We start from the raw sequence: 17,180 nt of genomic DNA, 5'->3' as shown, positions 1-17,180 counted from the left end.
ATAAACTCTAAAAGTACAAACTTCCCACTATTTACTTTCACATTCACCATCATCACTCTAAAAAATCTCGTGATCCCTTCTGACTAATCACCCTATTCCTCCAATATCAAATTTTAAGTTACTAAATAAAAATATTTTAAGATTTAATTAACAGAAAATTGAGTTAGAAGGCAAAGGCGTAACATCAAATACTCATTTTTCATACCATCACACTTTTTCATTTTTTTAAGTGAAATTGTCAAATTTAGATAAGAATTTGACTATGGGAAAGCATTTCCATCTATTTCACGTCTCAAATATTTTTCTCTTGGAATTTGAAAATAAACACTTAATTGTTGGCCAAGGCAAAAGAAAAAGCCTAATAGAGAACTAAATTGTAGGCTTTATTGGATTAACAAGTTTGACTCACTTTGTTAATAACAACATGGCCAGCTCCAGCTTCTTCTTAATTAGGAGTTAAGAGCCCTTATTCTTGGGTCTCACGCCTCTACATACAGCTAAAACATATATTATTACTAAATTCTTATACAAATGGGATTCTCTGTTGTTGAGTGTATGTTAATATCAAATAGTCTCAACAATGGCCATTGGATTAAACATAGAGATTTGATAAGGCATGCAAAACAGAAGAACTTTGTGTCCCATCCTGTCAACATCTATAAGAGATTCACATCCGCAAGCTTAAAAAAGCTGCAATCACTGGTACTTTCTCTCTTCATATGAGCTTCATTTGAATATTTCTTTAGGTGCCTAGCATCCTGGATACTATTGATCAACTTTTTTTTTTTTTTTTAAGTTTTGTTTTTCGGGTTTCGAGTCTTGTTCTCTTTTTTTGTCATCTTCTTGAACTACACTTTGCTCCTTCAACTTTCTTTTCCCTTGGAAAGTCAGTCTTCGGCCGTTTGGCATGTTATATTATGGTTGTTCTGTTTTCATAAAAGGGTTATTTTAGTTACAAACTGGTTTATATTATTATTCTCGTCCAGTTTCTATGATATTCGGGTTTTTCTTATTAACATGTCAAATAATCTTCAAGGTTGGTTGAAGGTCATCTATGTCTCTTTTGCCTTCTGCTCCGCTCTCTTTCTTGGTGCTCTCAAAGGTTTTTCTTTTCCGTTTTTCCACTTCTCTCTCTCTCTTTTTTTTTTTTTTTTTTTTAACCTTTATTAAATTTTTTATAAAGGTTTACTTTATGGAATTCTGAAAGATGGAATTTTGAGATTTTGATTGTGTTGCAGGTTTAGTTGTGGGTCCTGTGGCTAGTTCGATATTGATAATTGGGAATGTTGGGGTAATTCTTTGGTTGTTCCCTTCACATGTTGCCTGGACATTCTATACTTTAGTAAAGTAAAAATTACCACTTTAATGTCACCCTTTTTTTCCTTTTAAAATTAAAGATGGTCTTTTTGTTTATGCCTTTTATGGAGCTTATTGGTTGGTTAATTGCAGGACTAATAGATTTGATACACCACTTAAAGTTGCTATCATTTTTGCTCTGCCTGGTTTATTTGGAATATGGTTGGGTCTAAGCATCGCTGGGAGTGTTCTTGTAGGAGTGGGCTATGGGTTCTTCACTCCTTGGGTTTCAACTTTTGAGGCCTTTAGACATGACAATGAATCCAAGAAATTCTTCCACTGTTTAGTGGTAAACTTTTGAATTACACTGTTTAATTTTGTGTCCTGTCTAGTTTCTTCAAAGCTATCTTATTGAACATCGAGATTTTTGACTTATTGTATGTGTTTTCTTGTATCAACCATGAACAATTAGGATGGGACATGGGGAACTGTTAAAGGAAGTTGCATTACAGTCACAGATTTTGCAGATATATGTTATCATTCATTTCCAGTTTACTTGAAGGAATTACGGGAGTGCCCTCACTCAAATGAACTTCAAACTCTAAGGTAATCTTGTTGTTTGTTAGAGGTATCACCTATAATTGTTTTGCATTTGTAGTTTCATTTAAATAACGAAATGTTCAATAATGTTCTATTTGATTGCACGGAAAACTGTTTCTCATCTAAGCATTTGAATCTAATAAAATTATGTTAGTCAGTTGAGGCAAGCTTTACATTTTCTGCTAATAAAAAACATCATTGAAGATAAGGTTGGAAATTTTTTAGGCTGTTTTCAGTTCTCTAGGCAACAAATGGAGAAAAGGGTAAAGTTATTTGGAATAGTTTAATCATGAATACAATACTTTTGACTATTCAATTTCTCATAGTCTTTAAATGGCTAATTATCTTTTGTAGGTTGGTTTATGTGCCTGGATGTATCATTGTTGGACTGATCGGACTAGTTGTGAATATTCCTTTGTACACTGTAATTGCTTTAGTCAAGAGTCCTTATATGTTGTTCAAGGGTTGGTTTCGGCTGCTACATGATCTTATCAGCCGTGAGGGACCATTTCTGGAAACAGCTTGCATCCCCATTGCTGGTTTGACAATCCTTTTGTGGCCAATTATTGTTGTTGGAAGCATCGTAGTAGCCATTGTCTCAAGCATCTTTATTGGATTGTATGGATCAGCAATAGTATACCAGGTTTGGTCATACCTTGGTCACATTATAGTTTTTTGCATTTACTACTTCTGAATTCACCCTTAAGGATTCTTGTGGATGCAGGAAAGATCTTTTCGGAAAGGTATAGCTTATGTAATTGCAATGGTTGCAGAATTTGATGAGTATACGAATGATTGGCTGTATCTAAGAGAGGGGACTATCCTTCCAAAGTAATTATTTTTCTAGTAACCCTTTACTACTGCTAGAGCTTTTGATTGTTCTTTACTTTCAGATTATAACTGTTTTAACAAATATCCCTCAGCCAGGCCCCATTATCGGGACAAAAAGACCTACCATTCATCTGAACTGTCTGTTGGACAAAATCATGTGGTTGATGGAAAATTCAATCATGTTTCTATGGAAGCACCTGCAATGCTTGTGCCAAGCTTAGCACATTCGAGATCAGTCAGGGAGGCAATACAAGAAGTGAAAATGGTGCAGGTATATTTTGTATTTTGATGCATATGTCCATCTCTCTTCATCTTGACATAATGAACCAATATTCTATGTAACTGTAAATATTATGAATCAGCACAAATACCTCATTTTATCTTTAATCTGAAATGCAACTTTAACTTATGTGTAACACTGTTGCCATTTCTCTGGAAGTCACATGTAAACTGTCTAACTGAATTGGCAACCTTTGGGAGAGTAAAGCAATAGATAGCATATCTCTCTTATCCTCTCTTAGTTTTTTGAGTATATGAACAATGAATGAAACAGTCAGAAAGGCATAGAAGACTTTTGATGTTGTGTTCACATATTTCCTAAATTGTGATGTCTGCCATTTGTATGATTTGAGAAGTCATATAAAGATTGTTACTGAACCAATGAAGATGTATGAAACAGATATGGGGAAACATGATGAGGTCCTGCGAAATGAGGGGGAGAGAATTATTGAATGCTAATGTTATAACACCACTCGACCTCTATGAGTCGTTGAAGGCAAAAAATGGAAATGAAGGAGCCATTATAAGTGTTGGTTTGCCTTGTTATACATTCTTGCAGACTCTCCTCTACTCCATCAAAGCTGGTTCAGGTGGTCTGTTGCTGCTTGATAATTTTGAAGTAACCTATCTGAATAGACCAAAGGACAAATTGTTAGACTGGTTCTTTAATCCTATAATGGTCCTGAAGGAACAAATTAATGTCATAAAATTGGGAGAGGATGAAGTGAGGTACTTGGAGAAAGTGGTTCTTTTTGGAAGCAATACACAGCGAATGCAGGCTTGGGATAATGGTAGTTTGGTACCTGAAGATGCTCTCAGAGCTGCTCAAATCCAAGGCATCAGTAGAAGGTAAGATTTCCATCCCAAAACAACCAATTAAAGATGCAAAATTCTCATTTTCACATTCATTTACTTCATAAGTTGCATGTGTTCAAGATAGAAACTTGGAAGTTTGCCACATTTTTGAGCAATTAAAGATAGCGTGCCCTTTTCCATCTCATTATAAGGATTAACACTTCAAGCAATTCCAGAATTTTATGACAGACTTAATAACCCTATGCCAAATGCAATTCTTGACTCATTAGAGCCACTCTTTTCTCATTTGTGGTTGATGAGAAGATGAACTGATTAAAGGGAGGATTTGCATATATTAAAAAAAACATGTAGGAGTTGGTTTCATTTTGAATTAATAATTTTACCAGCTTATTATTATTATTTTTTTTTCTAATCCTTAATACGATGTTGTTCATAATATAAAGTGACTACTATTGCTACATGAACAGGATGATCGGAATGGTTCGTAGTGTGTCGAAGTTTCCGACGTATAGAAGGACATTTCGACAGATTGTGAAGGCTTTGATCGCATACTCTTTAGAGGGGATGGATGCTAACTTATCCAATTCCAATAGATCAGTTGTCTCCATTGAAATTGTTTAGGAATAGGTATTTGGTGTAAATACTTGTAGTTTGTGTATCCCTCACTTAGATCATCAATGATACAGTAATTGTGTAGAGTTGGAAAACAATATTCTATATGCAATGAAATCATGCTATTCAATTTTCAAAAGCATAAAACCACACAAGGTTTAGAGAACCGTCAGTAGTTACGTGTTAATAATTCTCTCCGAGTTTTAACTTCAACAATCTCCCAATTGGGATTTCAGGTGTATGCTCGGCTTGGGCTATTGGGCCTGTTGATATATCGAGCTCAGGCCTAATTACTGTTCTTCATCAAACTATCAATCCCTCTTATAAAATGGACGCAAATTATGTATATAAATTGTAATCAAATATTCTCATTCAATGGGTATTTATGAAGCAGTTATATATATTTATCTGAGTAATTTATATTCATACATTTTATTAGTCCCAATTAAACTAAGACGTAACCACTTATACATTTTATTCTCCTTGAGGACTTTATACTCCATCTCCATGAGACTTCCTTGGGATGCTAGGTTATCTGATGTCATTGTTGATGACACTTGGGCATTTCCTACTAGGGACCCAACTCTTCAGCTGATTTGGGATTCGATCACTCATGTTCTGCGACTCGGGGTCAAAGATTACCATGTTTGGAAGGAACACTTTTCTAGCAAGTTCTCTGTTGACTCAGCTTGAAATTTGATCCAGGACAGGTAGGAGGTGAACTCTTTACAACATCTCTTGTGGTTCTCGAGACATATCCTAGACACTTTTTCATACTATATATGGTTAGCCTCTCTGGGTAGACAACACAATAGGAACTGCCTACAGGCCCATAGCTTCATAGCTTCCTTTGAGTGTGTTCTTTGCGGCTCTGCATAATAGACCCAAGAACACCATTTCTTTAGTCGCACCTTCTCTACATCAATTTAGGGAGAGATGTCTGCTAAACCCCTCATGGCTTGGCCTCCTTTCTCTTGGCCCTCTATACTCTAGTGGACGGTCCTTCACTTTCGACGTAAGGGCGACTTCAAACACCTCCTAGTATAGTTAGTCCTCTCCGTCACAATCTATTTTTTGTGGTAGGAAAGGAATAACCGAATGTTCAATCATGAGAGCAAGACTCAACGTATTGTCAGTGATGAGATTTTCACCTTAATCCGAGACCGAGCCTGCAACTTAGCCTCTAAGTGTGACATTCTTCCTCAGCTTAGAGCCATCTAACGCCTGTCAAATTGATTTTGCTTTGTTTGTTTTTTAGAGCCTGTGTGTTTCTTAGGGCGCTTGTGCCCCATTCTCTTTTGTATAGAGCCTGCATGCTCCCTTAGAGTGTCTGTGCCCTCTCTCTCTTTTTTATAAAGCTTGTTGCTTCTTTTGAGCGATTGTATCCATCTTTTTATCTTGGATGTCAAAAAAGATGACACGTTCGTCTTGGTTGGTTTTGATCTTTTTTTAAGGTATACCCTTTGTACATTATACATTTGTTATATCTTTTATACAAATTTGTCAACAAAATATATATATATATATATAACAAAACAGATCCATGTTGATTTAGTTTTTTTTAAGTGTGAATAGATAAATAATAATATTTGAAGTTAAAAATTACAACTCAACTTGCATCAAACAAAATATCATATATTAATAAGGAGAAAAATGTTAAGCACATGTTAAACAACGAAAACAATGATTAATTAGGCTTCATCCAATGAGCTGGCTGGAAGGGAAGAAGAAAAGCAAAAGATAAGATAAATTGAAAGGTCAACGTGTAGGACAAATAGGATGAAGGCAGCTGATACAGAGGCGGTGGTAACGACAGACGACAGTGACAAATTCTACAGTTTAAAGTTTTTGGTTTCAAAATCAACGAGAACCATCTTCATCACATGAAATGAAAGCACCTCATTCCATGATAGCTGTACTTCTTCTGATACATGTAAAGGTCAGGTGTATCGTTCAATTATAATATATAGAATAGGATGAATTTATAAATGCAAAACAACAGGGAGGAATGTGAATCCCCTACTATATAAGCTACAAATATAACCGATTTAATTAAAATAAAAGTTCTTTCTGGAAATTTAAAATTACTTTAAATCGTCAACATCAGAAAAATAAAATTGAAGCGAGCAAATAGCCTTTGTCTGGACTTATATTAAAGGATATGGGAGCTAAGTTATTGTATTTGGAAAGAAGATGATACAGAATTGGACTAGAGTTGAGAATTTTTCGTTTTATACAAGCATATAAATGAAACACCAAACTCTGGGTTGTACCTTTTTTCTGGTTCTTAAACTCCAAGCCATTGTCATCAAAATAGAGATATTTTCCCATGTTTGTTATTGATCCTCAACACGTGTCCCGTAACTTACACGGCAATGTGCCGCCTTCTTTAGGTACGCCAACAATTAGCGCATCAACGCCCACTCCCCCACCTTCCTAACTTCGTCTCGATCTCATTCCACCAATTCCATCCATACATCTTTTACACATGATTCATCATTGCACGGATCAAAATTCTAAATTCTAAACTAGTTAAAACATTAAAATGCTTAATTATTTACAGAATTCAAAAAACAAATAGAAAAACAACAACGTGATAGTATTTAATTTAAATAAAGAATTTATTTGAATAAAATTAACCAACAAGACAAAAGAAAAAGACAGACAGCAGCAGTATCAGAGTTAGCAGAGAAGGAGACACGAATTTTAGGGGGTGATAACTAGCAATTGAACGTCTTGTTCTTCCTCAAAGAGGTTTTGCAATTTCCTTTTTTTTTTTTTTTTTTTTCTCTTTCTCTTCAGAAGCTTCTCCGTGTATCCCGTATAAAGAACAAACAGAGAGAGCTTCTTTTTACTGCTAAACACAGCTTACTGTACATTAAAAACAAAAGCACCTTAAGATGAGCTAAACAAAACAATTAATTCGCAGTGGTACCTAAAACAATATATATCTGAATCCTCAACTGGAGAGAGAGAGAGATGGAGATGGAGATGGAGATGGAGATAAAGATAAAGCTAAAGCTAGCCATTAATATCTTTCTTCCTTTCCGTTGCCTCTTTCTTGTTTTTTTCTTCAAGGCTTTAACCGTACCCACTCGTAACGTCCCTCCGTTGGCGTCTCCTTCACAAAGTCGAAGTTATACCTGCACTTATAATTTTGAATTTTAATTCCTCTCCACACAAACAGGTAGTTAAGCTCAATTCAGCACATATCTGACGACAAATTTTCAGTTTAGTCATGACTGAGAAACGGTTTGAAAAGGAAAAGAAAAGAAAAAGAATCCAATTTCTGAAGTACCCCAAAACTGTTCTAAGTACACAAGGAAGTGACATTTTCTTATACTGTAAATTGGATGTATAGGATGACAATGTCCGTACATAGCACACAAAAAAGTTTTTGTTTACTCACTTCTCAGAATACTGTTTTAGGAGTTTTTTCTCAGCTTCGGCGAAGAATTCATCAATCTCAGATTCCGCCGGCATCTTCTCCACCGTTGACCTACGGTGAGAATTTGCCTCTGAAGAAGGCTTCGCCGTTGAATCCAGGTCTTCTGATAATGCTGCTTCAACCTCACTAGACGGCGTCGTCTCTCTCCTGAGATAGTATGTAGAGTATAGCTTCAGTGGTGCATAATTGATAGATGGCCTGTGTATTTATATACGACTTAAAGAGACAATAGATCGCTCTCTTTTGAATTCGAATTCGGAGAGACGTGCAGTTAAAAGACTCTGAAATTCTAATAATAAAAAAGAAAAAAGAAAAAAAAGAGAGAATATATATAAAACCTTTCTCTGCAGCTATAATACGCCGATGTTTCAACTTCAACACTCTCATCCTGCAACAAAATTAAATTCAATATTCAAAATTTAAAAAGAATATTTATATTGAAATAAATATCGGCTATCAAAGCCCGACAAAACCGTAAAATTTGAGAATTTAGATACAGAAACAGTTACACAAAGGAATTAAATAAAATCCATCTCAGAATTCAATTTCACCTCCAGATCTGCAAAATTTGTTCTCTCATTTACTTCTTCACTGGATCCGTTACTTGAGCAACACGAACTTGAAACATGATCATGATCCAAATTAGGACTCGAACACTGGCTTTCCGACGCCGTTTTGGAACTTATCGTAATTTTGCGGTTCGTGAGGTCAATACATGACGAGGAAAGTGTTAGGTCTTCGTTGTTTAGTTTTCTCTTTTTAGCTAAAGTGGAAGTAGCAGACGCCATGGCTTCAGCAGCAGGTGCTGTTATTACACCTACTTGAGCCACCTCCAAAACTGCAATTTCTGCCACTTCTGCTATACGTTTCCTCACCATCTTTGTTGTTTCAATATATATGTAGAGTTGTCCTTGTTCTTGTGAGTTATTTTTCCCTTATTTGTTTTGGTTTGTTCGTTTGAGAGAGAGAGGGCGTATGGGTGAATGGTTTAGGCATTTTAAGCAAGAGCATAGACATGAATGGTGGTCCAGGCTCCGTTAACAGTGACGGGGAATCTGTAACGGGAAGTTTGACGGCGCCGTTATGAAGATGGGTTCCGCCGAACTATAAGCTAATGAACGTGTAACACGTGGAGTTGGTTTCGTCAACTTTAGAGAGGTGCAGAGGAATGGTTGTTTTGAGAGGGTAAAAAGGAGAAAACAGTACGGGAAAAATTTTAAGAATGGAAAGAGGCGTTGTGCGTTTAGAATTGGATGGATGATCCCGTTAGGTGCGGCAAGAGGTCTTTAGGCCGCATTATCAAAACTAGAATTACTTATTCCTCCTTTCTGTTGTTGGTAAAATACCAAATTCTCACCAGTCCACCGTGTCCGGTATTTGTTACTACAATCTCTAAATTAACCCAACAATTAGTAGCATAAGCCTGCATGTATGGGCAAAAACAATAGGTCAACAGGATATTAATTTGCGGGTCCATTTTTTAAATATCTATAAGATAATATTATCAAATTTCGTTGAATTATCAAACGTGTATTTATATATATTTTTAAAATTGACTGGTTAAAAACTCAAAAGGTGGAATATATGTTCCTGTCGGGTGGTGTAAAATAATGCTGGGGACATGGCACACATGGTCATTTAATTTAGGGCCATAATGGCATTAAGATTAGGTAATGAATGTTATATATCTTACATCCTTAATTGCAGTGTATTTTATAAGCATGTCACATGCTACAATTACCCTGGGCCAATTATTCATCACCTATTAAGTTTTATTATTGTGTGTAATGTTTTCAATTCTTATGAATCTAAGAATTAAATGATATCATGAGTTGGATTAAGATTGAGAGATAAAACTTGATTAGTCTAAAGTAATAAAACCATACATTGAGCAAACACTAGAGATAGATTACTGTGATATGTGAAACTCTGATAAATTTCATAAAACTTAATGATTTCTTAGCTTTTAAATTCATTTTAGAGATATTTTGGGTTGTTGCTTAATGGTTAATTCGCTAATTGTTCGAGAAAAAGTTAGTAAAATATTAGGGAGTTTGACCACTAGAATAAACTTAATTAGGTTAGCAATAATTGTCAATGCATAGTATTAATTATGACTAAATTAGTGTGAAATCATTACCCTAAGTTTAATCTTATTGATCTTTTTACCAAAGTATTAATACAATTATGTTTTTGTTTACTTTTTAGTTTGTTTTATTTTTCAGTAATTCATTCTTAAAATTATGATTCATCAAATAGTAATAAAAGAGACTAATTTAGTACTTAGTAGGGAGTTCTTTTAGGATTCGATACTCGTTTACTCGAGCTTTACTACTTACACAATTTCGTATACTTATGAATAATCTCTCACTCCTCGTTACTCAATTATTCATCACCTCGCTCCATCAATAATATGCTTACACGAAAATATCTCTTTGTTTCTCGTTGTCCATCCTTTTGTCTGCACTCTATAACTAAGTTAATTTTCAACTTTGTTAAGTTTTATGGCGATAAATGATATATTAATTTGCTGGGTCTAGATTCAAAATCCATTACTGCTTATTTCCTAATATAATCGTGTGTAGAGGAAGATCGTAGAGTCTTGCCACAATATTTTCAGTAAAATCTTACTAACAATTCAGGTGTCTCATCAACTCTGGATATTGTACATTTATATTGAAGGGTCCCCATTTATTCCATGCGTTAATTTTCAAGTACCATGATCGGCTTCATTATTTAAAATATAATTATGTAATTAAATATTAATAAAAAGTGAGATAATTTACTTTTATATATATATATATATTATTGAGTTGTATGCACCTCAATAAATCTTTATAATTCTTAAAACTGTCAGTAAGGTAAGAACTTTAATAACACTCAAACTCAAAAGTTTATGAATATCTTTTTTTTTCTTTTACTACCAAATCATTCAATAGTGATTTATTAGGTGTATTGGATCCATCTATAGGATGTAAATGTGCCAAATTGATAAAGAAAAAAAGAAATGAAGGTAAAATAATTAATCAAAAAGAAGAAAAGTGAATAATCATATGATATTAATAAGGAAAATATTGGATTACTAGGCTAACTAACATAATCATGTGATATGACGTTCTAACTAATTGTAAGGACCAGTTAAAAGAATTAAAATATGTAACTTCTTCCCAAAGGAAAACGGGAACATAATCATTTCTCGCACGTGTATGCAACAACAAATATATATATATGCTCCCACTTATCTTATTACTAAGAGAACCCAATACCTCCAGGCTCAATTGCTAGTCACAAATTTCTAATTCATAATTATTCACCTAATATTCCGGCTTCCGTGCACCAATATATTGCCGTTACAAACTCCAAGAGATGCGTAAAAAGATTTTATTTAAGTTATTAACATTTGTGTTTATCCCGTCCAATTAAAAATAGTATCAAGAATTCTTATCTTTTTCCACTTTGTATTTATTCCGATTGATTTTAACTGTATATAAGATTCCTGAAGCTTAAAAAACAAAAAAAGGCGATGGAGTAAGACAAGAGAATTCAATCTAGTTATGGGAAGAGGCCAAGAATGGATTTAAAAGCATATAATACAGTTTTGGAAAGAAATGATAATTGAAAGAAAATTATCCAAGTACTCACGTGAGAAAGACATCCCAACTGTAAAGAAGATATGGAAATTATAAAATATATATAAATCACTTTAATAAGGGCTAAAATGATGACCAAATTAACAATTTAAACCACTACTAAGAGGTGTGATAGTAAAAAAGTAAAATAAGATTTCATGAGTTTTTGAATTTTAATCTCTTAGACACTAATAGGAATGATTATTTAGGTTATTATCCAATCAATAGTTTCAGAATCCTAAAAAAAATTAATTTAAGTATGTATAAATTAACCTGAATATCTTGGTGATAAAAAATAAAAAAATAAATAACAATCTAGTTGAACAAACAAGCAAATAAGTAATGATTGTTTGATATAAGGTTCAAATTAAAGGTTACCTAACGTTATTATTAGGACCCTTAAATCAAAGAAGAAAAACATAAAGCAAGATTCCTTTGGCGTTTGATAAGATGAACAGAAAGCGAGAGAAGAGACAAGGGCACATGGACCTTAGGTAAGGGTGGGCACAAACAACTAGAGATCTGATTTTTTATTTTTAAATATAAAATTATATAATATACGTGAAAAAAACATTCACCCACACACACACACACACACATATATATATATATGTCTTAAGGTTGAACTTAATCTCAAAGTGCTTTAGTTAATCTGTCTATACATAAATTATAATTGATTAAAAGATTAAGGCTGACTCACCAAATAAATATTCCCATTCCTAACCAACCCTACTCCTAAAATTTTCTTCCCTTTTCATTTTACTGTTAATCAATTAAATTGTTTATATTAGTTTTGCTGTGTTCATCACCTTCTTGTTAATGACAAAACGACTGAGCTCAAGCTACTAATTATAAATTAAGTTTTGTATAATGAGGTGTGGAAGAGAGTTGTTGATATAAAGGGTCCATACGTGCATGAAGCATGATGATCCTTAATTTGATGCAACGATCCATGTATAAAGAGTTAGTAGAAACTAATCATAAGGACGCTCCACTTTCCCAGAAGAGAGATTGATGATCAGGTGATGATGATGAGGTCAAAACTAATAAAAATGGTGGTGGATCCAAGGCTATTCCACAATTGATTACATTACTCATTACAAACAATATGGTTAGAATACGAAAGGGCAAAAACAACTTTAGGTTTTGCTCTCTCTTTATGGCGCTAAACAGTAGAAAAAAGCTATGTAATCACAAGACTTGGTAAAAGAAACGGAAAAGTGAAAGAAAAAGAAAAGAAAGGAGATGATGAATGAAGAATCTCAAGGCAGATGAAAAATTAAAATTGAAGTCCAAGACATGTTTTTTTCTTTCATACATGCATAGTGTAGTGCTTCAATGGTCCTCTTCCTCTCTATCAATTCCGAAAGCACTTCTTTTTTCCTTTCTAAAGTCGGTCTTATGAGGCCCTTCAACTTTAACTCGACATTTTAGGACCCTCCTTTGCCCTTTTCTCTCCTTTCAAAAAGCACTTCTTTTTGCTGCTTCTTTTTCATCTCACACCATAAAATTAAATTTAATGTTTGTGGTTAGTGGTTACTTTTCTCAAAAGCTATATATTATTACTATTATATTTATTCTTAACTTAATCAAAGTGTAGTTTTTCACCTTTAAGAAATTGCCACGTGTGTTTCATGTAGTGGTTTGCCCCATTTGGTTGGTGAATTGTGAGACACATTGTAAAATGTTAAAAATATGTGGTTTTGGAGGGATCGATTTGGACGAATAGAAGCTGATTTTTCTAATCATGCTTTAACTGATGGCAAGTTAGATGACCAGCTTTGAAAGGGAGTGGCGAGTTTTGGAAGAAACAACAAATATCTGCATTATCTGACTACTCAAGTTTTTACTTTTTTTTTTCATTTTTTATTAAAAACGTAATTAATGAGTACGTTAAATATTATTTTTAATAAATATTTATTTTTTATATATAATAATCTAAGCATAAAATTGACTTTTCAATAAAAATAAAAATTTTGTTTAATTAACAAAAAAAAAAAAAATCCCAAATAATATATATATAAAAACTATAAAGAACCGACTACTAATGAAAAGTGGGGCTTTGGAAATCGTGCTAGTGAGCACTTTATCCATCAAATTCAAAACCATATCCACATTTATGTACCGCAAAGAAATATTGTGCATATAAAAAATATCAAGACAACTGTTTCCAAATAGACCTCTCACCACCCTTTATGACTGCGAACCTTAAGAGACCCTACACTACACAAACGCATTACACGACCATTCCTTGGATGCCTTTCACATATATTTAACATGAGTGATGTTATGGGTACTAACGGATGGGTACTAATCTATGTACTAACTAAAGTATAGTACCTGTACGGGTACTATACTTTAACATGAGTGATGTTATGGGTACTAACGGATGGGTACTAATCTATGTACTAACTAAAGTATAGTACCTGTACGGGTACTATACTTTAGTTAATACACAGATTAGTACCCATCAGTTAGTACCCAAAGTATTATTCATTTAACATATACTCATCAAATATTTGATTATATTTATCTTCTTTTTCTTTTTTTATCTAAATTTTTACCTTAGCGGAAAATTCATACTAGGAGTGAATTGGGTAATTGGTAAAGTGCTCCATAGCAACAAATATATTTAAAAAAAAAAAAAAAGATTAATTGGTAGAAAATGGTAATGAAGGGATTATTAGGACCACGTATTTTCTGTATTGGGGTGGAAAAAAAATTATAAATTCAATAATTCTATAGATCTAACAAAACTTTAAATCTTAAATACTAATTGATATGGTGGACCTCCCTTTTTATAAATCTTTATGGGGAGGGCCATAGGACAAGTGTAAGAAATTAAATATACGGGTTAAAGAACCTCACCATACGAGAACCTTGGAGAAGGATTCAGAAATTCTGACAACTTAGAAGATGAAACATACTCTACTATTCTTAAGATAATGCTTATGAAAACATTGTTAGCTAAGTTTAAATAAAAGCGAAAACGTGAACTGCAAGGACAGACAAAAAGTTAGGGCAGGCCTTTGTAATTACTATGTTTGAATTGGATCCTAAAACAACTAACCTGGTTCAAACACCTTCTTGTTTTTAGCAAGGTTGTGGCTGATTTTGAAGAGTGATAAGGGTTGGCCCTATGGCAATTGCATTTTCCAGTTTTTTTCTGAATAAAGACGCTCCTCAAATAAAGTATGAATGCAGTACATTTTGTACGATGATCAATTAGATGTGCGGACAGAAAAATAAAACAAATGAATGTCTGCCTGCTTCGAAGACAAAGGTATTCCGAAATTAAATGGGGACTTGAGATGTATAATAAAATGTGACCTAACTTTCTTTTCTACTATCGTTTTTGCGGGTCCTGTCAATTGAATTTGTGCATATAGATTCTTTTTACTCCAAGCTAATTAAACTTTACCATATCGTCGGTGAGAAAAGTTGTGAATTGGTAAGGGGAAGAATAGGATAGAATAGGCTGTAGGGCTGTTGCACCCAAAAGGCAATGATGATGACGATGATATAAAATTTTGAACGTGGCCCTTGGTGCACAATCAATGTCAAGCAAGAAGAAACAAATCGTGGAAATGGAAAGGAATTTAGTACACTCCCATCTTCCACCACGTGGTGTGGCCTCCACCCTTCCCTTCCACTTCCTCTGTAAATTACTGTTCATATTTATAGATTCGCATATCATTTCAATATAAATGAATATACCCTATTAATTTGGATTAAATTAAACATGATGAAATTATATTAAATACACTGTTGTCTTTACTATTGGACTTGATCTTTATATTAAAATTATGAAAATTTTATCTGCGTAAATAAGTATATATTAGATATATAGATATATTAATGAAATATAATTTTAGTATGAATTAAAATATTAATTTTAATTGATCATTTAAAAAAAATATATATAAATTAATATTTTATTTTTTTCAAAACTAAAATAATTTTATTGTCATTCATAATCATATGAATTTTATGATCATAATTTTAACAAGACCCACTTATATATTTATAATTATATTATTTATATTAACAATTAGAAGACTTATAAAATTAAAGTATATTAATTATTTAAACATTAATTTCAATTAATTATTTAACATTTTAAATAATTAAATTATTACTAAGTTTATTTTTTAACATAATATTTACATCTAGACAATCAGTTTAATATAATCATATTCTAATAAAATAGCTTAGCTATAAATTAAAAATATTAGTTAAAATATAGTTTTTTATTTCAATTATTAATATAATACTGTGTATACATAAATTATGTAAGAACATTCATTAGGGTAAGATATTATTTATAACATTCTTAGAAAAACCATTCATAATATTAAATTTAGATTAATATAATGTTCCATATAAATAAAGTTTGATCCGAACGTGGGACTCATTTTTTGCCATTCTTTTAGGGTTTACTATAGACTATAGTCGTGTTTCAAACAGTCCATACGTCAATACGACTATTTTTTTAAAACAATCCTTTCCCAACGAACATGAATTTTAAATTGTAAATCTCTTATTTCTAACACTTGCCTGGCAAAAAAAGAGGTAGACAAAGACAGTGGAAAAGTGGGTCCTGCAAGATGGGCTAGGCCCACTGTCAGAAGACACAGACCCAAAGTATCTTCTCAGCATTGGATTCCAAAATTTGTCGTCACGGATGGAATTGAAAACGACAATTCCTGATGGCGTAGAATAGAAACACAAGTAAATCGTATTTTATTGGCGCTTATTAATTTATATACATATATTTTTTTTTTAATGATAAATTAATTATTCATTCACCAAATAATATGAAATAATACTTCGTGATTTATGTCTCAAGTGTCGTTTTGATTTGAAGTTGATAGTTTGGATTCATGTCATTTTGCTTTATTCGGGATTTGGCTTGTGCAATTTGGTTGCTTTGTTTACTGCATCACAAATTCACATCACTTGTTTTTGTACCTCCAAATTTCAATAATGTGATAGCTAATGTCATTTCAAAATCTCTATTGAGTAAACGACATGTTCCCACCCAAAATTGGCGAAAAGGCAAGTTTTCACTACTAGTTTCATTTATTCAAAGGAAAATGATAGAGTTATCAAAAAGTTTACACCGAATTTATGCACCAAATGACGTGACAAAATCCTGACCGTTGATTAATATTAACTGATAATAAATCAACGGTCAGGATTGTGCCACGTTATTCGGTGCACAAATTCGATACGCACCTGTCGGTAACTGTAGCATTACTCTTATTCAAAATCCTCACCCTTAAAGTAACACAGTCGATCAACTCCATATATGTAAAAGTACAATTATCAAACTACCCTCCCTTCTTCTTTCTCATCTCTACTGCCACGTCCACCACTTAACCACTGTTGGTTGTGGCTTTTTTACAGACAAATGGTGGGCATCGGTGGGTGAGTGGAAAGTGATTGTTTTTTCAACAATCTAATCTCCCAAAATTCAACAAATCAACCACAATCAATAGCCAAACAAACTACAAACAAAAAGTCCTACAAAATCAGTCTCAAACAACTCCAAAAATCAAATCAAGGCAACCAAAAGTGAAGAACAACCCATTTTGAAGTTCTTTCGCCACTTCCGCCTCATCAATGCACCGTCGCACTTTCTTCACTACTCCTGTCTTCGTCGACGA

General features: G+C 33.2%; 2 protein-coding genes across 4 annotated transcripts; one reads left to right on the top strand and one right to left on the bottom strand.

The window, feature by feature from the left end:
* The first annotated feature begins 991 nt into the window (after positions 1-991).
* Positions 992-5,873, top strand: LOC116112433 (uncharacterized membrane protein At3g27390). 2 transcript variants are annotated; one of them, XM_031398577.1, is made up of 9 exons: positions 992-1,102; positions 1,239-1,347; positions 1,450-1,645; positions 1,769-1,902; positions 2,251-2,539; positions 2,621-2,727; positions 2,824-2,998; positions 3,407-3,855; positions 4,290-5,873. In XM_031398577.1, the coding sequence occupies exons 1-9, from the start codon at positions 1,018-1,020 to the stop codon at positions 4,441-4,443; spliced, it is 1,698 nt and encodes a 565-aa protein (XP_031254437.1). In that variant the 5' UTR covers positions 992-1,017; the 3' UTR covers positions 4,444-5,873. The 2 variants fall into 2 exon arrangements, with proteins under 2 accessions (XP_031254437.1, XP_031254438.1); XM_031398578.1 differs by having other exon boundaries at positions 1,026-1,102; positions 1,239-1,291.
* Positions 5,874-7,420: 1,547 nt separating this feature from the next.
* On the bottom strand, positions 7,421-8,820 carry LOC116112417 (cyclin-dependent kinase inhibitor 7-like). 2 transcript variants are annotated; one of them, XM_031398556.1, is made up of 4 exons: positions 8,434-8,820; positions 8,221-8,270; positions 7,844-8,080; positions 7,421-7,577 (listed from the first exon to the last, which is right to left on the bottom strand). In XM_031398556.1, exons 1-4 carry the CDS (start codon positions 8,758-8,760, stop codon positions 7,508-7,510), a joined length of 684 nt encoding a protein of 227 aa, XP_031254416.1. In that variant the 5' UTR covers positions 8,761-8,820; the 3' UTR covers positions 7,421-7,507. The 2 variants fall into 2 exon arrangements, with proteins under 2 accessions (XP_031254416.1, XP_031254417.1); XM_031398557.1 differs by having other exon boundaries at positions 7,844-8,029.
* Between the last annotated feature and the right edge of the window lie 8,360 nt (positions 8,821-17,180).

The sequence above is a fragment of the Pistacia vera genome, unplaced genomic scaffold (assembly GCF_008641045.1).
Source record: "Pistacia vera cultivar Batoury unplaced genomic scaffold, PisVer_v2 Contig661, whole genome shotgun sequence".
Taxonomy (NCBI): domain Eukaryota; kingdom Viridiplantae; phylum Streptophyta; class Magnoliopsida; order Sapindales; family Anacardiaceae; genus Pistacia; species Pistacia vera.
This window is presented reverse-complemented; position numbering and strand designations above follow the sequence as displayed.